This window comes from Ranitomeya imitator, chromosome 2, assembly GCF_032444005.1.
Source record: "Ranitomeya imitator isolate aRanImi1 chromosome 2, aRanImi1.pri, whole genome shotgun sequence".
NCBI classification, from domain to species: domain Eukaryota; kingdom Metazoa; phylum Chordata; class Amphibia; order Anura; family Dendrobatidae; genus Ranitomeya; species Ranitomeya imitator.
In genome coordinates, this window is record NC_091283.1 from 811,769,460 (window position 1) to 811,792,957 (window position 23,498).

Genomic DNA, 23,498 nt, shown 5'->3' on the forward strand with positions numbered 1-23,498 from the left:
CCAGTGGCGGGATCAGGCGGTCATGTGACTAAGTATTCGAGCCGCAAACTTCCAGCCACATTCCGACTAGACGTGTTTGACCTCGCTCAATTCACGTCTAGTCGGCAGGTGACTGCATGTATGCAAATCGCATACTTAAAGTCACACATCGACACCGGAGAATCCTGACAGCGTGCACACTACATGCTGTGAGGATTCACAAGTCCACAGTCACAAAAAGGGGATGTCCATGCTTGGGGTTTATGTGACAGCATGGGTAAGGAAGAATTGGAATTTTCTTATATGTGACACAACATAGAGTTTTCTGCCACATAAGGAAATGTTACTGTAAAGTTTTTTTGTCCATGTATTCTTGTACCTAACCTGGCAGGATTCTTACCAGTTCCTCGATCCGCCAGAGATTACGAAATTGGAGGTAACAGTCAGAGGACACGAGAGAAGTGGGCAGACGTCACACATTTATTACACAGCGTGGTTTACAAAGAAGTTTGACTCTTTGGAGCAACACTAAACGCACCGTGAATAGATCTGTACAAACATATTTAACAGCCAGTGAGGATAAATTAATTAATTTATAAAAAAAACAAACATTTTTTTCTTTTTCCAATTGGAAACCATCATAATTAAACTTAAAAAGCCTTCATTCCAGCCCTTCACACGCAGGGCAAGAGGCCGCTAGTAAAACAAAATGTCGCATCTTGACAGTGGACAATAAAAGTACAGACAAAGTTTACGACATTCATGGAGTTCCTGGCAATCGGTCTCTTTACCTTCTGTAAGTACGATAATTGTGAGGTTCCCACAACGCAGACGAGCCCCCACCCAAATACTCTCCTCGGGGGGGCAACAAGACAACTGGGAAGACAACTAAACATTAGGTGCTTCATCCAGTTCATAAATACTCTTTTCTACAGGCGTCAGCCCTTGGACACGTCGTGGCCGTCTTACCCTTCAGACCATAGGACCAAATCAGAGACACAGATATATATACGTACATCCTATACATAATCCTCAATGACAGGCACTGGATAGGCTGACTGTCTCCCGAGGAGCAGAGTGTGATAAGAAGATAAAGGCTACTAGAAGTCAGTGTTGGCTATGTTGACCTCGAGCAAAGTGGCAAGCAAAGTCATACTTGTTTTTGCATTTGCAACCACAGATGTTGCATTGGAAAGGGTTTTCGAATCCATGACATCCCATGTGGATTGTATAGAGTATGTTATCTGCAAAGTACATGTCACAGTGCTGGCAGTGGTGCAGAAGTTGGGGGTCCTGCACTGGCAGGGCGGGAGCTGGTGTACTAGGTTGGCTGTTGCTAATGCTTGGGGTGCTGGTTCGGCCGCTACGCTCGCTGCTGGGCCCGGCCATGGGACTACAGTTCCTGTGATGATGTCCTGGACGGACCTCGGGGCTGGCTGGAGACGAGCTCTGGGGAACACTGGTGGAGACAGCTGGGGCACAGGTTGGTGCTGGAGGCTGCTGGATCTTGAATGGTTTCTCATCAGGACAAGGCCCTGTGTCTGGTGACGCAGGATTTTGAGTATCAGGAGGAAGGCTGGAAAGCTGCCCAGCCAAAGTGGACAGCTGGTTTAAGGGGTTGTCAACCATGAGTTCCTGTGGATCCCTAGACATTCCTCCATGTGTAGCCTTGGCTAGGTTTTCATAGGCCTCGCTCTGGATGTTGGGGATTTCATGGGAGAAGTCAGTCAGGTAGTCCGCCTTGTGCACCACCATGGATGGTGGGCTGAGGTTAATAAGCGTTCGCCGGGTGTACCCCAAGCTGCTGACTTTTTTCTGAAGCACGCCCCACATTTTCTTGTTGCCGAGTGTGGGACGTGTGCCCTTTATGGGCAACATCTTGTGCTTGCGGCGCCGATGGTGGGACAGGTTACTGCGGTCACTGCAGCGAAAGGAACACAGCTCACACTTGTACGGCTTCTCCCCTGTGTGAGAGCGCATGTGAGCCTCCAGGTGGCGCTCGTAGGCCGACGCAAAGGGACACAGGTGACAGCGGTGCGGCTTCTCACCTGCAGCGGGGAAAAAATCAGGTACAGTATTACACAGTTGCACTTTATGTCTGCTGAAGAATAAATATATGCATATATATTCACTGTGCTGTGTAGTTTTCCTATTTAAATGGGCATTACAGAAAGATCATAGCTCTGCTGCTTACAGATGCTTCTATAGCGCCACCATCAGCAGTCGGAGACGGGCGTGAGATATTCCCACCTCAGCCATGAAAGGCTATCCCGTCCAGTGGTATGTGGCACTTATATGTCATATGTGCCCGCTAGTAAATTCAGGCGGCCTGCAAAGATATTGGCAAATCTCATCTCATGTTCTAGATCTATGTGTACATAAAAAAAAAAAAAAAAGTTTATACGATTCTATAATCCTATATATTTATTGAAAAAAAAATAAAATATACAGTACAGACCAAAAGTTTGGACACACCTTCTCATTTAAAGATTTCTCTGTATTTTCATGACTGTGAAAATTGTAAATTCACACAGAAGGCATCAGAACTGTGAATTAACACATGTTGTATTATATACTTAACAAAAAAGTGTGAAACAACTGAAATTATGTCTTATATTCTAGGTTCTTCAAAGTAGCCACCTTTTGCTTTGATGACTGCTTTGCACACTCTTGGCATTCTCTTGATGAGCTTCAAGAGGTAGTCACTGGGAATGGTTTTCACTTCACAGGTGTGCCCTGTCAGGTCTAATAAGTGGGAATTTTTGCCTTATAAATGGGGCTGGGACCATCAGTTGTGTTGAGCAGAAGTCTGGTGGATACACAGCTGATAGTCCTACTGAATAGACTGTTATATATATATTTTTTTTTATATATAATTAAATTATTATAAATAATATGCATGTATATATATATGTGTGTGTGTAAAATATATATATATATATATATATATATATATTTTAAAGTAACATATTTTTGATATATAATTTAATTGAAAAACCAAATTAGTTAAAAAAAAGCAATATTTATGTACATATACCGTATATACAAACTATATAAATATTAATTTTGTACATACGATTTAAATATTGCTTTTTTTTAACCAATTTTGCTTCAATTAGTTATAAAAAAAATTGATTATAACATTATATATATGATTTAAATATTGCGGGAGGTGTTTCCAAAATGGGCCCTCTTCCGCCCCCATGCTTACAGAGCGGGCCCTACCTGTGTGTATGCGGATGTGCTCTATGAGACGAGCCGTGCCTTTGCTGGCGTAGTTGCAGTAGCGGCACTTTAGTTTCCCATCATATGTCCGCTCGAAGCCATCCACCAGCATCCCCGCGCTGTCGTCCAGAGACACCTCCACAGACGGGTGGTCCAGCCCGTTCTGATCGCTGTCTGTCCCAGCTGCCGGTAGAGCAAGGCACGGAGAGTTAGCGGTGAACACATCGTGGTTTTGTGGCCCTGATTCATAGAAAGTGAGTCAATGAATAGCACCACTCCGCCATCTGAGTCAGCACAGATACAGGGTACATGGGGGTACATGATGACCGGGGGAGCGATGTAACATCATACATGGAAATGTCCAATAACCTGAACCGTGGCCATTCCTACTGTATGGGGTGTATGGTGGTAAAGGGGTCCCCCCAGCCCTGCAGCAACGACATAGCGTCCATAATTCTCATGAAAACTGGGGTGCCATACATGCTTTTGTGACCTCTGTTACACAGCCCCAACACATGCATGGATTACCTAACAAACAGGAGTCCCTGCATGGATTGCAGCTGTCGAACAGCCATAGACATGCAGCCGCGGGGACTCGAACATATTATTCAGCACGCTCTCTCATTAAAAGAACCCCATTACGGTACACCACACTAGTGCTACCTGTGAACACGACCTCCTGTAATAGAACAGTGCCCTAATTATCTGTACCCCACCTGCTCCCCCCATGGTGTGACATCTTCCTTTGACAGGCAGCAAGGATGGCAGGTTACTTACCTCCTTGTAAAGTGTCTCCCTCCTTATCTCCACTCACTGAGCCAGAGATCATATTGACGTGGTGCGTTTGCTGGGTGAGATATTCCTGGAAATCTTTGACAAAGTCCAGCGCCTCCGGTTTCTTCTCGCCCATTATCAGTTTTGGTGTGTGCCGGCAGTGGCCTCCTGCCTGCAAGGAAAGAGAATATATTCACTGAACAGCAGTAACCATTGACGGCGTCTGTCCGACCAGTGCTTTCAAGTGGCTGGTGCTGCAACCAACAACATGGCGCCACCCGAGACCCAGTGCATGGAGTAGGAACTGCAACCTGGCTCAAGTCACTCGGGTGTAAGGTACTCGGTCAGCAAGGGGCTGCTGATGGGCCCATTCGGCTACATTCCCACCATCAGATTTTGATGTTGCAGATTTTCTGCCCCTATTAAGTGAAATAGCTCACTTGCAGTTTTTCGAAAATACGCAGCATAAAGAACTGAGGGAGAGCGGCTCCAACCTCAGGTTTCTTTTTTTGCTCTCAATTTGATAAATCTGCCCCCAACGTGCCACAACGGTGAGATAACATACGACGGTGTGGGTCAGTGACCCTGTTTTTCTATACGTGTTCTGCCACAAGGAGGACAACCTGAAGGAAGCATGGACCAACGGGTCAGGACTGAAACGCTGTGATGTTCTGCCACACCGATAACTGACAGATGAAGGGGAATGGAAGTGGCACCACAATGAAAATGTTGGGTTTCCAAAACCACAGCATGGCGAACTTAGGAATCTCTTCAGTCTGCGAATATCTATAACACCAGGCACCTTGGTTAAAAAGGGTGGTATGCTCTAAGGCCGTGTTCACACGTTCCTGATTTCCCTGCTGTTTTTTCTGCACTAAAAACCGCAGCTCTTGGCAGAAAACGCAGGTCCTTTTTTTTGGTGCGTTTTTTGATGCGTTTTTTAGTGCGTTTTTAGTGCAGTTTTCTATGCAGAGTCTGTGTGTTTTCTAGGAAGTTTTTTAGGGTTAAAATGGCTGAAAATACCCTAACCCTACCCCTAACCCTAACCCCATTCTAACCTTAGTGGGGAAAAAAAAAAATTCTTTATTTTTTTATTGTCCCTACCTATGGGGGTGACAAAGGGGGGGGGGGGGGTCATTTACTATTTTTTTTATTTTGATCACTGAGATATAACCTATTTCAGTGATCAAAATGCACTTTGGAACGAATCTGCCGGCCGGCAGATTCGGCGGGCGCACTGCGCATGCGCCCGCCATTTTGGAAGATGGCGGTGCCCAGGGAGAAGATGGACGGACGGACACCGGGAGGCCGGGTAAGTATAAGGAGGGAGATGAGGGCACGGGGGGGGCGTCGGAGCACGGGGGGGTGGGATTGGGGCACGGGGGGGCAGCCACACTGCAGCGGTTCTGCACCACAAACCGCAGAAAACCCGCAGATATTTTTTTCATCTGCGGGTTTTACTGCGGGTTTGACCTCACAATGGACGTCTATGGGTGCAGAACCGCTGCAGTTCCGCAAAAAGAAGTGACATGGTCCTTCTTTTTTACCGCAGCTATTCAGCGCGGCTTTTTTAGTTAATTCCCGCATCATGTGCACAGTGGTTCCTGTTTTCCATAGGGTACAGTGTACTGTACCCTGCATGGAAAACAGCTGCGGACCCGCAGCGGCAAAATTGCGGCGGTTCCGCAGTAAAAAACGCACTGTGTGAACATGGCCTTAATGTAAAAAGACAGTATGCGAATATCTATAGCCTGATCTCTCCTTCAAACCGCATACCCAAGCCCTTTCCACTTCCTGCCGCCTTCAACTCAAAAATATTTCCTGGATCCGTACATTCCTAAACCAAGAATCTGAAAAAACTCTAGTCCATGCCCTCATCATCTCCCACCTTGACTACTGTGACCTCCTGCTTTGTGGCCTCCCCTCTAACACTCTCGCACCCCTCCAATCTATTCTAAACTCAGCTGCCCGACTAATCCACCTGTCCCCCCGCTATTCCCCGGCCTCTCCTCTCTGTCAATCCCTTCACTGGCTCCCCATTACCCAGAGACACCAGTACAAAAGCCTAACCATGAGATACAAAGCCATCCACAACCTGTCTCCTCCATACATCTGTGACCTCGTCTCCCGGTACTTTCCTGCACGCAACCTCCGATCCTCACAAGATCTCCTTCTCTATTCCCCTCTTATCTCCTCTTCTCACAATCACATACAAGATTTCTCTCGCGCATCACCCCTACACTGGAACTCTCTACCCCAACATATCAGACTCTCACCTACCATCGAAACCTTCAAAAAGAACCTGAAGACCTACCACTTCCGACAAGCCTACAACCTGCAGTAACCACCAATCGACCAAACCGCTGCACGACCAGCTCTATCCTCACCTACTGTATCCTCACCCATCCCTTGTAGATTGTGAGCCCTCGCGGGCAGGGTCCTCTCTCCTCCTGTACTAGTTGTGACTTGTATTGTTCAAGATTATTGTACCTGGTTTTATGAATATCCCTCCTCACATGTAAAGCGCCATGGAATAAATGGCGCTATAATAATAATAGCCTGGTTAGGACACAGATTCCTCTCTCAGCTGCAGGTCTTAGGCTAGATGCACACAGAGGCTTTTTGTTTTTTGGAGCACAAACTCAAAGTTTGAGGAGTATTGAAATTTGGAAAGTTTCGCCTAAAAAAACAACAACAACTCAGCTTCCACGCTCAGCCAATTATCTAGACTCCCAGTGTACACATTACATTTCCATAGGCCCCTATTTGCCAGACCACAGGTCAAAAGGTTCACATTGCGTTAGGGCAGTCCGCTTAGCACATAGCGCTACGGACTGCGCTAACGCAATGTCCCAAAAGGGATCGCGTTTGCCGATCCCACTAGCGCAGATGCCCGATCTGCGCTAGCGAGGAACGGACCGCGAACGCTGCAAGCAGCGTTCGAGGTCCGTCACTTAAATTAGCCCCGGCTGGCCGGCATATATCTTTAATCTTTGCTAGTTTTTCTCCATCCTTGTTATTTTGGGGGGTTTTCTCCATGGTGTATTTTTGGCTAAACATTTGAGACTTTTCAAAATGTCACAACATTTTGTATTCCAGTCGAGTCCAAAATTTATTAAAAAAAAAAAAAAAAAAAAACATTTTGTAGCAAACGCATGAAACTTTTGATGAATTTAGCAATGCATGAGACAAAAACCAAAAATGCAAATGATGAATCGGGGACTGAGTATTTGTACAAGGCTGACAAATCTGCAATGTGACCTCTGGGGCGACCACAAGTGGTGTCCTAACCGTACTCCATGTGACGGGAATCATCACCACGCTGAGCCCCATGATGAAATTCACGGCACAGGCAGAACTGGGGAAGAGAAGATTTAGTCTCTGGGACGGGCAGGACACAGCGCCTTTATGCTTCCTCACACAAGCCCGGCAGTGTGCCTGCTGTACCACCCACGGGCCGGACACAGGGTGCAGTGTGCTCAGCAGGATCATGTGCTAAGCTACAGCAGAAAGAGGAGCCTGATCCTAAACACAGGGACTGTACAGGCAGATGTGTAACAACCCTGTGTAGGATCAGTGCTATTCATGCCTTCCTACACTATGGCCGCCCTGGCACCGGCGCTCGTGTGTACTGATGGCACTATCCGGAGACGGTGCCGCCAACATGGGAGACGCTGTGCTCTTCTGTCTACTTCATCTCTTGGCTTTTGCCTGATAAACACAAAATCGGATGATGGATCTGTAATCTGGTGCCAGCAGGGGGCACGAGCCTCTACCTGCCTCCGATAATAAAGTGCTGGTATGTGTATGAGGAGTTACTCCTAACTCACTGGCCCTGTGAGGACTTATAAATGGGGCCACCACGGTCACAACAACCAGAACATGGGGTCTCCTCCTTTCCCTGTGTGACTGGAGCGGTGGTCGAGCATGTGGGTCTATGTGACTGCCAAGATAGCAGAGCTCCGACAGGTCCATACCACAAAAGTGTGCATGATGGACCCCCACATCACACACGGGGTAATAATGACATCTAATCATAAACTAATCAACCGTGATGATATCACATCTACACTAAATACTATACAGCGATGTCATCACACGGGTACAGAATATCATACAGCGATGTCATCACACGGGTTCAGAATATCATACAGCGATGTCATCACACGGGTACAGAATATCATACAGCGATGTCCTCACACGGGTTCAGAATATCATACAGCGATATCATCACACGGGTACAGAATATCATACAGCGATGTCATCACAGGGTACAGAATATCATACAGCGATGTCATCAGAATATCATACAGCGATGTCATCACACTGGTACAGAATATCATACAGCAATGTCATCACACGGGTACAGAATATACAGCGATGCCATCACACGGATACAGAATATCATACAGCGATGTCATCACACGGGTACAGAATATCATACAGCGATGTCATCACACGGGTACAGAATATACAGCGATGTCATCACACGGGTACAGAATATCATACAGTGATGTCATCACACGGGTACAGAATATCATACAGCGATGTCATCACACGGGTACAGAATATCATACAGCGATGTCATCACACGGGTACAGAATATACAGCGATGTCATCACACGGGTACAGAATATCATACAGCGATGTCATCACACTGGTACAGAATATCATACAGCGATGTCATCACACTGGTACAGAATATCATACAGCGATGTCATCACACGGGTACAGAATATCATACAGCGATGTCATCACACGGGTACAGAATATCATACAGCGATGTCATCACACGGGTACAGAATATACAGCGATGTCATCACACGGGTACAGAATATACAGCGATGTCATCACACGGGTACAGAATATACAGCGATGTCATCACACGGGTACAGAATATACAGCGATGTCATCACACGGGTACAGAATATCATACAGCGATGTCATCACACGGGTACAGAATATACAGCGATGTCATCACACGGGTACAGAATATACAGCGATGTCATCACACGGGTACAGAATATCATACAGCGATGTCATCACACTGGTACAGAATATCATACAGCGATGTCATCACACGGGTACAGAATATCATACAGCGATGTCATCACACGGGTACAGAATATCATACAGCGATGTCATCACACGGGTACAGAATATCATACAGCGATGTCATCACACGGGTACAGAATATAACGCGATGTCATCACACGGGTACAGAATATCATACAGCGATGTCATCACACGTGTACAGAATATACAGTGATGTCATCACACGGGTACAGAATATACAGCGATGTCATCACACTGGTACAGAATATCATACAGCAATGTCATCACACGGGTACAGAATATACAGCGATGTCATCACACGGGTAGAGAATATCATACAGCGATGTCATCACACGGGTACAGAATATACAGCGATGTTATCACACGGGTACAGAATATACAGCGATGTCATCACACTGGTACAGAATATCATACAGCAATGTCATCACACGGGTACAGAATATACAGCGATGTCATCACACGGGTAGAGAATATCATACAGCGATGTCATCACACGGGTACAGAATATACAGCGATGTCATCACACGGATACAGAATATCATACAGCGATGTCATCACACGGGTACAGAATATACAGCGATGTCATCACACAGGTACAGAATATACAGCGATGTCATCACACTGGTACAGAATATCATACAGCGATGTCATCACACGTGTACAGAATATACAGTGATGTCATCACACGGGTACAGAATATACAGCGATGTCATCACACTGGTACAGAATATCATACAGCAATGTCATCACACGGGTACAGAATATACAGCGATGTCATCACACGGGTACAGAATATCATACAGCGATGTCATCACACGGGTACAGAATATACAGCGATGTCATCACACGGATACAGAATATCATACAGCGATGTCATCACACGGGTACAGAATATACAGCGATGTCATCACACTGGTACAGAATATCATACAGCGATGTCATCACACGTGTACAGAATATACAGCGATGTCATCACACGGGTACAGAATATACAGCGATGTCATCACACGGGTACAGAATATACAGCGATGTCATCACACGGGTACAGAATATCATACAGCGTTGTCATCACACGGGTACAGAATATACAGCGATGTCATCACACGGGTACAGAATATCATACAGCGATGTCATCACGTGTACAGAATATCATACAGCGATGTCATCACGTGTACAGAATATCATACAGCGATGTCACACGGGTACAGAATATCATACAGTGATGTCATCACACAGGTACAGAATATACAGCAATGTCATCACACGGGTACAGAATATCATACAGCGATGTCATCACACGGGTACAGAATATACAGCGATGTCATCACACGGGTACAGAATACACAGCGATGTCATCACACGGGTACAGAATATCATACAGCGATGTCATCACACGGGTACAGAATATCATACAGCGATGTCCTCACACGGGTACAGAATATCATACAGCGATGTCATCACACGGGTACAGAATATACAGCGATGTCATCACACGGGTACAGAATATCATACAGCGATGTCATCACACGGGTACAGAATATACAGCGATGTCATCACACGGATACAGAATATCATACAGCGATGTCATCACACGGGTACAGAATATCATACAGCGATGTCATCACACGGGTACAGAATATCATACAGCGATGTCATCACACATGTACAGAATATCATACAGCGATGTCATCACGGGTACAGAATATCATACAGCGATGTCATCACACATGTACAGAATATCATACAGTGATGTCATCACACTGGTACAGAATATACAGCGATGTCATCACACGGGTACAGAATATCATACAGCGATGTCATCACACGGGTACAGAATATACAGCGATGTCATCACACGGGTACAGAATATCATACAGCGATGTCATCACAAGGGTACAGAATATACAGCGATGTCATCACACGGGTACAGAATATCATACAGCGATGTCATCACACGGGTACAGAATATCATACAGCGATGTCATCACACGTGTACAGAATATCATACAGCGATGTCACACGGGTACAGAATATCATACAGTGATGTCATCACACGGGTACAGAATATACAGCGATGTCATCACACGGGTACAGAATATACAGCGATGTCATCACACGGATACAGAATATCATACAGCGATGTCATCACACGGGTACAGAATATACAGCGATGTCATCACACTGGTACAGAATATCATACAGCGATGTCATCACACGTGTACAGAATATACAGCGATGTCATCACACGGGTACAGAATATACAGCGATGTCATCACACGGGTACAGAATATACAGCGATGTCATCACACGGGTACAGAATATCATACAGCGATGTCATCACACGGGTACAGAATATACAGCGATGTCATCACACGGGTACAGAATATCATACAGCGATGTCATCACGTGTACAGAATATCATACAGCGATGTCATCACGTGTACAGAATATCATACAGCGATGTCACACGGGTACAGAATATCATACAGTGATGTCATCACACAGGTACAGAATATACAGCAATGTCATCACACGGGTACAGAATATCATACAGCGATGTCATCACACGGGTACAGAATATACAGCGATGTCATCACACGGGTACAGAATACACAGCGATGTCATCACACGGGTACAGAATATCATACAGCGATGTCATCACACGGGTACAGAATATCATACAGCGATGTCCTCACACGGGTACAGAATATCATACAGCGATGTCATCACACGGGTACAGAATATACAGCGATGTCATCACACGGGTACAGAATATCATACAGCGATGTCATCACACGGGTACAGAATATACAGCGATGTCATCACACGGATACAGAATATCATACAGCGATGTCATCACACGGGTACAGAATATCATACAGCGATGTCATCACACGGGTACAGAATATCATACAGCGATGTCATCACACATGTACAGAATATCATACAGCGATGTCATCACGGGTACAGAATATCATACAGCGATGTCATCACACATGTACAGAATATCATACAGTGATGTCATCACACTGGTACAGAATATACAGCGATGTCATCACACGGGTACAGAATATCATACAGCGATGTCATCACACGGGTACAGAATATACAGCGATGTCATCACACGGGTACAGAATATCATACAGCGATGTCATCACAAGGGTACAGAATATACAGCGATGTCATCACACGGGTACAGAATATCATACAGCGATGTCATCACACGGGTACAGAATATCATACAGCGATGTCATCACACGTGTACAGAATATCATACAGCGATGTCACACGGGTACAGAATATCATACAGTGATGTCATCACACAGGTACAGAATATACAGCGATGTCATCACACGGGTACAGAATATCATACAGCGATGTAATCACACGGGTACAGAATATCATACAGCGATGTCATCACACGGGTACAGAATATCATACAGCGATGTCATCACGGGTACAGAATATCAAACAGCGATGTCATCACACGTGTACAGAATATACAGTGATGTCATCACACGGGTACAGAATATACAGCGATGTCATCACACTGGTACAGAATATACAGCGATGTCATCACACGGGTACAGAATATCATACAGCGATGTCATCACACGGGTACAGAATATCATACAGCGATGTCATCACACGGGTACAGAATATCATACAGCGATGTCATCACACGGGTACAGAATATACAGCGATGTCATCACACGGGTACAGAATATACAGCGATGTCATCACACTGGTACAGAATATAATACAGCGATGTCATCACACGTGTACAGAATATACAGCGATGTCATCACACGGGTACAGAATATCATACAGCGATGTCATCACACGGGTACAGAATACACAGCTATGTCATCACACGGGTACAGAATATCATACAGCGATGTCATCACACGGGTACAGAATATCATACAGCGATGTCATCACACGGGTACAGAATATCATACAGCGATGTCATCACACGGGTACAGAATATCATACAGCAATGTCATCACACGGGTACAGAATATACAGCGATGTCATCACACGGGTACAGAATATCATACAGCGATGTCATCACACGGGTACAGAATATACAGCGATGTCATCACACGGGTACAGAATATCATACAGCGATGTCATCACACGGGTACAGAATATACAGCGATGTCATCACACGGGTACAGAATATCATACAGCGATGTCATCACACGGGTACAGAATATACAGCGATGTCATCACACGGGTACAGAATATACAGCGATGTCATCACACGGGTACAGAATATCATACAGCGATGTCATCACACGGGTACAGAATATCATACAGCGATGTCATCACACGGGTACAGAATATCATACAGCGATGTCATCACACGGGTACAGAATATCATACAGCAATGTCATCACACGGGTACAGAATATTATACAGCGATGTCATCACACGGGTACAGAATATCATACAGCGATGTCATCACACGGGTACAGAATATCATACAGCGATGTCATCACACGGGTACAGAATATCATACAGCGATGTCATCACACGGGTACAGAATATACAGCGATGTCATCACACGGGTACAGAATATCATACAGCGATGTCATCACACGGGTACAGAATATACAGCGATGTCATCACACGGGTACAGAATATCATACAGCGATGTCATCACACGGGTACAGAATATACAGCGATGTCATCACACGGGTACAGAATATCATACAGCGATGTCATCACACGGGTACAGAATATACAGCGATGTCATCACACGGGTACAGAATATCATACAGCGATGTCATCACACGGGTACAGAATATACAGCGATGTCATCACACGGGTACAGAATATCATACAGCGATGTCATCACACGGGTACAGAATATCATACAGCGATGTCATCACACGGGTACAGAATATCATACAGCGATGTTATCACGGGTACAGAATATCATACAGCGATGTCATCACACATGTACAGAATATCATACAGCGATGTCATCACGGGTACAGAATATCATACAGCGATGTCATCACACATGTACAGAATATAATACAGCGATGTCATCACACTGGTACAGAATATACAGCGATGTCATCACACGGGTATAGAATATCATACAGCGATGTCATCATACATGTACAGAATATCATACAGCGATGTCATCACACTGGTACAGAATATACAGCGATGTCATCACACGGGTACAGAATATCATACAGCAATGTCATCACACGGGTACAGAATACACAGCGATGTCATCACACAGGTACAGAATATACAGCGATCTCATCACACGGGTACAGAATATCATACAGCGATGTCATCACACGGGTACAGAATATCATACAGCGATGTCATCACACGGGTACAGAATATCATACAGCGATGTCATCACACGGGTACAGAATATCATACAGCGATGTCATCACACGGGTACAGAATATCATACGGCGATGTCATCACACGGGTACAGAATATCATACGGCGATGTCATCACACGGGTACAGAATATACAGCGATGTCATCACACGGGTACAGAATATCATACAGCGATGTCATCACACGGGTACAGAATATACAGCGATGTCATCACACTGGTACAGAATATCATACAGCGATGTCATCACACGGGTACAGAATATCATACAGCGATGTCATCACACGGGTACAGAATATCATACAGCGATGTCATCACACGGGTACAGAATATCATACAGCGATGTCATCACACGGGTACAGAATACACAGCGATGTCATCACACGGGTACAGAATATACAGCGATGTCATCACACGGGTACAGAATATCATACAGCGATGTCATTACACGGGTACAGAATATCATACAGCGATGTCATCACACGGGTACAGAATATTATACAGCGATGTCATCACACGGGTACAGAATATCATACGGCGATGTCATCACACGGGTACAGAATATCATACAGCAATGTCATCACACGGGTACAGAATACACAGCGATGTCATCACACAGGTACAGAATATCATACAGCGATGTCATCACACGGGTACAGAATATACAGCGATGTCATCACACGGGTACAGAATATCATACAGCGATGTCATCACACGGGTACAGAATATCATACAGCGATGTCATCACACGGGTACAGAATATCATACAGCGATGTCATCACACGGGTACAGAATATCATACAGCGATGTCATCACACGGGTACAGAATATCATACAGCGATGTCATCACACGGGTACAGAATACACAGCGATGTCATCACACGGGTACAGAATATCATACAGCGATGTCATCACACGGGTACAGAATATACAGCGATGTCATCACACGGGTACAGAATATCATACAGCGATGTCATCACACGGGTACAGAATATCATACAGCGATGTCATCACACGGGTACAGAATATCATACAGCGATGTCATCACACGGGTACAGAATATCATACAGCGATGTCATCACACGGGTACAGAATATCATACAGCGATGTCATCACACGGGTACAGAATATCATACAGCGATGTCATCACACGGGTACAGAATATCATACAGCAATGTCATCACACGGGTACAGAATATACAGCGATGTCATCACACGGGTACAGAATATCATACAGCGATGTCATCACACGGGTACAGAATATCATACAGCGATGTCATCACACGGGTATAGAATATTATACAGCGATGTCATCACACGGGTACAGAATATCATACGGCGATGTCATCACACGGGTACAGAATATCATACAGCAATGTCATCACACGGGTACAGAATACACAGCGATGTCATCACACGGGTACAGAATATCATACAGCGATGTCATCACACGGGTACAGAATATACAGCGATGTCATCACACGGGTACAGAATATCATACAGCGATGTCATCACACGGGTACAGAATATACAGCGATGTCATCACACGGGTACAGAATATCATACAGCGATGTCATCACACGGGTACAGAATATACAGCGATGTCATCACACGGGTACAGAATATACAGCGATGTCATCACACGGGTACAGAATATCATACAGCGATGTCATCACACGGGTACAGAATATCATACAGCGATGTCATCACACGGGTACAGAATATCATACAGCAATGTCATCACACGGGTACAGAATATTATACAGCGATGTCATCACACGGGTACAGAATATCATACAGCGATGTCATCACACGGGTACAGAATATACAGCGATGTCATCACACGGGTACAGAATATCATACAGCGATGTCATCACACGGGTACAGAATATACAGCGATGTCATCACACGGGTACAGAATATCATACAGCGATGTCATCACGGGTACAGAATATCATACAGCGATGTCATCACACGGGTACAGAATATCATACAGCGATGTCATCACACGGGTACAGAATATCATACAGCGATGTCATCACACGGGTACAGAATATCATACAGCGATGTTATCACGGGTACAGAATATCATACAGCGATGTCATCACACATGTACAGAATATCATACAGCGATGTCATCACGGGTACAGAATATCATACAGCGATGTCATCACACATGTACAGAATATCATACAGCGATGTCATCACACGGGTACAGAATATCATACAGCGATGTCATCACACGGGTACAGAATACCATACGGCGATGTCATCACACGGGTACAGAATATCATACAGCGATGTCATCACACGGGTACAGAATATACAGCGATGTCATCACACGGGTACAGAATATCATACAGCGATGTCATCACACGGGTACAGAATATACAGCGATGTCATCACACTGGTACAGAATATCATACAGCGATGTCATCACACGGGTACAGAATATCATACAGCGATGTCATCACACGGGTACAGAATATCATACAGCGATGTCATCACACGGGTACAGAATATCATACAGCGATGTCATCACACGGGTACAGAATACACAGCGATGTCATCACACAGGTACAGAATATACAGCGATGTCATCACACGGGTACAGAATATCATACAGCGATGTCATTACACGGGTACAGAATATCATACAGCGATGTCATCACACGGGTACAGAATATTATACAGCGATGTCATCACACGGGTACAGAATATCATACGGCGATGTCATCACACGGGTACAGAATATCATACAGCAATGTCATCACACGGGTACAGAATACACAGCGATGTCATCACACAGGTACAGAATATCATACAGCGATGTCATCACACGGGTACAGAATATACAGCGATGTCATCACACGGGTACAGAATATCATACAGCGATGTCATCACACGGGTACAGAATATACAGCGATGTCATCACACGGGTACAGAATATCATACAGCGATGTCATCACACGGGTACAGAATATCATACAGCGATGTCATCACACGGGTACAGAATATCATACAGCGATGTCATCACACGGGTACAGAATATCATACAGCGATGTCATCACACGGGTACAGAATATCATACAGCAATGTCATCACACGGGTACAGAATATACAGCGATGTCATCACACGGGTACAGAATATCATACAGCGATGTCATCACACGGGTACAGAATATCATACAGCGATGTCATCACACGGGTACAGAATATTATACAGCGATGTCATCACACGGGTACAGAATATCATACGGCGATGTCATCACACGGGTACAGAATATCATACAGCAATGTCATCACACGGGTACAGAATACACAGCGATGTCATCACACGGGTACAGAATATCATACAGCGATGTCATCACACGGGTACAGAATATACAGCGATGTCATCACACGGGTACAGAATATCATACAGCGATGTCATCACACGGGTACAGAATATACAGCGATGTCATCACACGGGTACAGAATATCATACAGCGATGTCATCACACGGGTACAGAATATACAGCGATGTCATCACACGGGTACAGAATATCATACAGCGATGTCATCACACGGGTACAGAATATACAGCGATGTCATCACACGGGTACAGAATATCATACAGCGATGTCATCACACGGGTACAGAATATACAGCGATGTCATCACACGGGTACAGAATATACAGCGATGTCATCACACGGGTACAGAATATCATACAGCGATGTCATCACACGGGTACAGAATATCATACAGCGATGTCATCACACGGGTACAGAATATCATACAGCAATGTCATCACACGGGTACAGAATATCATACAGCGATGTCATCACACGGGTACAGAATATCATACAGCGATGTCATCACACGGGTACAGAATATCATACAGCGATGTCATCACACGGGTACAGAATATCATACAGCGATGTCATCACACGGGTACAGAATATACAGCGATGTCATCACACGGGTACAGAATATCATACAGCGATGTCATCACACGGGTACAGAATATACAGCGATGTCATCACACGGGTACAGAATATACAGCGATGTCATCACACGGGTACAGAATATCATACAGCGATGTCATCACACGGGTACAGAATATCATACAGCGATGTCATCACACGGGTACAGAATATCATACAGCGATGTCATCACACGGGTACAGAATATACAGCGATGTCATCACACGGGTACAGAATATCATACAGCGATGTCATCACACGGGTACAGAATATACAGCGATGTCATCACACGGGTACAGAATATCATACAGCGATGTCATCACACGGGTACAGAATATCATACAGTGATGTCATCACACGGGTACAGAATATCATACAGCGATGTTATCACGGGTACAGAATATCATACAGCGATGTCATCACACATGTACAGAATATCATACAGCGATGTCATCACGGGTACAGAATATCATACAGCGATGTCATCACACATGTACAGAATATAATACAGCGATGTCATCACACTGGTACAGAATATACAGCGATGTCATCACACGGGTATAGAATATCATACAGCGATGTCATCATACATGTACAGAATATCATACAGCGATGTCATCACACTGGTACAGAATATACAGCGATGTCATCACACGGGTACAGAATATCATACAGCAATGTCATCACACGGGTACAGAATACACAGCGATGTCATCACACAGGTACAGAATATCATACAGCGATGTCATCACACAGGTACAGAATATACAGCGATGTCATCACACGGGTACAGAATATCATACAGCGATGTCATCACACGGGTACAGAATATCATACAGCGATGTCATCACACGGGTACAGAATATCATACGGCGATGTCATCACACGGGTACAGAATATCATACGGCGATGTCATCACACGGGTACAGAATATCATACGGCGATGTCATCACACGGGTACAGAATATCATACGGCGATGTCATCACACGGGTACAGAATATCATACAGCGATGTCATCACACGGGTACAGAATATACAGCGATGTCATCACACGGGTACAGAATATCATACAGCGATGTCATCACACGGGTACAGAATATACAGCGATGTCATCACACTGGTACAGAATATCATACAGCGATGTCATCACACGGGTACAGAATATCATACAGCGATGTCATCACACGGGTACAGAATATCATACAGCGATGTCATCACACGGGTACAGAATATCATACAGCGATGTCATCACACGGGTACAGAATACACAGCGATGTCATCACACGGGTACAGAATATACAGCGATGTCATCACACGGGTACAGAATATCATACAGCGATGTCATTACACGGGTACAGAATATCATACAGCGATGTCATCACACGGGTACAGAATATCATACAGCGATGTCATCACACGGGTACAGAATATACAGCGATGTCATCACACGGGTACAGAATATCATACAGCGATGTCATCACACGGGTACAGAATATCATACAGCGATGTCATCACACGGGTACAGAATATCATACAGCGATGTTATCACGGGTACAGAATATCATACAGCGATGTCATCACACATGTACAGAATATCATACAGCGATGTCATCACGGGTACAGAATATCATACAGCGATGTCATCACACATGTACAGAATATAATACAGCGATGTCATCACACTGGTACAGAATATACAGCGATGTCATCACACGGGTATAGAATATCATACAGCGATGTCATCATACATGTACAGAATATCATACAGCGATGTCATCACACTGGTACAGAATATACAGCGATGTCATCACACGGGTACAGAATATCATACAGCAATGTCATCACACGGGTACAGAATACACAGCGATGTCATCACACAGGTACAGAATATCATACAGCGATGTCATCACACAGGTACAGAATATACAGCGATGTCATCACACGGGTACAGAATATCATACAGCGATGTCATCACACGGGTACAGAATATCATACAGCGATGTCATCACACGGGTACAGAATATCATACGGCGATGTCATCACACGGGTACAGAATATCATACGGCGATGTCATCACACGGGTACAGAATATCATACGGCGATGTCATCACACGGGTACAGAATATCATACGGCGATGTCATCACACGGGTACAGAATATCATACAGCGATGTCATCACACGGGTACAGAATATACAGCGATGTCATCACACGGGTACAGAATATCATACAGCGATGTCATCACACGGGTACAGAATATACAGCGATGTCATCACACTGGTACAGAATATCATACAGCGATGTCATCACACGGGTACAGAATATACAGCGATGTCATCACACTGGTACAGAATATCATACAGCGATGTCATCACACGGGTACAGAATATCATACAGCGATGTCATCACACGGGTACAGAATATCATACAGCGATGTCATCACACGGGTACAGAATACACAGCGATGTCATCACACGGGTACAGAATATACAGCGATGTCATCACACGGGTACAGAATATCATACAGCGATGTCATCACACGGGTACAGAATATACAGCGATGTCATCACACGGGTACAGAATATCATACAGCGATGTCATCACACGGGTACAGAATATACAGCGATGTCATCACACGGGTACAGAATATCATACAGCGATGTCATCACACGGGTACAGAATATCATACAGCGATGTCATCACACGGGTACAGAATATCATACAGCGATGTCATCACACGGGTACAGAATATCATACAGCGATGTCATCACACGGGTACAGAATATCATACAGCGATGTCATCACACGGGTACAGAATATCATACAGCAATGTCATCACACGGGTACAGAATATACAGCGATGTCATCACACGGGTACAGAATATCATACAGCGATGTCATCACACGGGTACAGAATATCATACAGCGATGTCATCACACGGGTACAGAATATTATACAGCGATGTCATCACACGGGTACAGAATATCATACGGCGATGTCATCACACGGGTACAGAATATCATACAGCAATGTCATCACACGGGTACAGAATACACAGCGATGTCATCACACAGGTACAGAATACAACACAGCGATGTCATCACACGGGTACAGAATATACAGCGATGTCATCACACGGGTACAGAATATCATACAGCGATGTCATCACACGGGTACAGAATATACAGCGATGTCATCACACGGGTACAGAATATCATACAGCGATGTCATCACACGGGTACAGAATATCATACAGCGATGTCATCACACGTGTACAGAATATCATACAGCGATGTCATCACACGGGTACAGAATATCATACAGCGATGTCATCACACGGGTACAGAATATCATACAGCGATGTCATCACACGGGTACAGAATATCATACAGCGATGTCATCACACGGGTACAGAATATCATACAGCGATGTCATCACACGGGTACAGAATATCATACAGCGATGTCATCACACGGGTACAGAATATCATACAGCGATGTCATCACACGGGTACAGAATATCATACGGCGATGTCATCACACGGGTACAGAATATCATACAGCAATGTCATCACACGGGTACAGAATACACAGCGATGTCATCACACAGGTACAGAATATCATACAGCGATGTCATCACACGGGTACAGAATATACAGCGATGTCATCACACGGGTACAGAATATCATACAGCGATGTCATCACACGGGTACAGAATATACAGCGATGTCATCACACGGGTACAGAATATCATACAGCGATGTCATCACACGGGTACAGAATATCATACAGCGATGTCATCACACGGGTACAGAATATCATACAGCTATGTCATCACACGGGTACAGAATATCATACAGCGATGTCATCACACGGGTACAGAATATCATACAGCGATGTCATCACACGGGTACAGAATACACAGCGATGTCATCACACGGGTACAGAATATACAGCGATGTCATCACACGGGTACAGAATATCATACAGCGATGTCATCACACGGGTACAGAATATCATACAGCGATGTCATCACACGGGTACAGAATATCATACAGCGATGTCATCACACGGGTACAGAATATCATACAGCGATGTCATCACAGGGGTACAGAATATCATACAGCGATGTCATCACACGGGTACAGAATATCATACAGCGATGTCATCACACGGGTACAGAATATCATACAGCGATGTCATCACACGGGTACAGAATATCATACAGCGATGTCATCACACGGGTACAGAATATCATACAGCGATGTCATCACACGGGTACAGAATATCATACAGCGATGTCATCACACGGGTACAGAATATCATACAGCGATGTCATCACACGGGTACAGAATATCATACAGCGATGTCATCACACGGGTACAGAATATCATACAGCGATGTCATCACACGGGTACAGAATATCATACGATATAGTGTCATGTGTAATGCAGTAATCACACACACATATCTATATTTATACACAGATATATAGAGCTATACACACACATATATATATATTTATACACACACACACATATAGAGAGAGCTATACACACATATACACACACACATATATATAGACCTATACACACGCATATATACAGATCTATACACACACGCATATATATAGACCTATACACACACATATACACACACACATATATATATACATAGAGCTACACACACATATATACACACAGACACACATATATATATACATAGAGCTACACACACATATTGCTGTTCTCATACACTGCAGACAGAACACTACATTATTGTTGTGGACTGTCTGCTCTGACGTCACGCAGCACGGCCCCGCCCCCTGCAGGTAGCACACACCCTCTTACCGTTACCTCCTCACAACCGGGCACCGCATTCCGCCTCCAGTCTACACTCGGCTGCCGGTGCGGACCACTGCCCCCTTCCCACAGATCAATTCTGTTGTCCGGGCCCAGGCAGGACAATGTGCGCAAGCGCACACCGGAGGCCACCTCCATGGTCACGTGTGTTGTCGTCATGACGCGAATTTGCCTCGTTGCATGCTGGTCGTTGTAGTTCCGCTTCATCTCTTTAGCATTTATTTTCGTATATATAAACAAC

At 44.7% G+C, this 23,498-nt stretch overlaps 1 protein-coding gene across 4 annotated transcripts; it reads right to left on the reverse strand.

Annotated features, from left to right (window-relative positions):
• Positions 1-437: 437 nt before the first annotated feature.
• Positions 438-23,483, reverse strand: IKZF5 (IKAROS family zinc finger 5). Of its 4 annotated transcripts, none has more exons than XM_069753862.1 (4): positions 23,252-23,483; positions 3,982-4,150; positions 3,205-3,444; positions 438-2,027 (listed from the first exon to the last, which is right to left on the reverse strand). In XM_069753862.1, exons 1-4 carry the CDS (start codon positions 23,462-23,464, stop codon positions 1,087-1,089), a joined length of 1,563 nt encoding a protein of 520 aa, XP_069609963.1. In that variant the 5' UTR covers positions 23,465-23,483; the 3' UTR covers positions 438-1,086. The 4 variants fall into 4 exon arrangements, with proteins under 4 accessions (XP_069609963.1, XP_069609962.1, XP_069609967.1 ...); XM_069753861.1 differs by having other exon boundaries at positions 23,246-23,481; XM_069753866.1 differs by having other exon boundaries at positions 3,205-3,387; positions 23,252-23,473.
• Between the last annotated feature and the right edge of the window lie 15 nt (positions 23,484-23,498).

Excerpts from the sequence above, each read along its gene's own strand:
- IKZF5 (XM_069753861.1), bottom strand. The coding sequence starts at position 23,464 with ATGAAGCGGAACTACAACGACCAGCATGCAACGAGGCAAATTCGCGTC. Across the intron at positions 4,151-23,245 it reads CCGGTTGTGAGGAGGTAACG|GCAGGAGGCCACTGCCGGCA; the intron begins GTAAGAGGGTGT and ends CTTTCCTTGCAG. Across the intron at positions 3,445-3,981 it reads GGGAGACACTTTACAAGGAG|GGCCACAAAACCACGATGTG; the intron begins GTAAGTAACCTG and ends TCTATGAATCAG.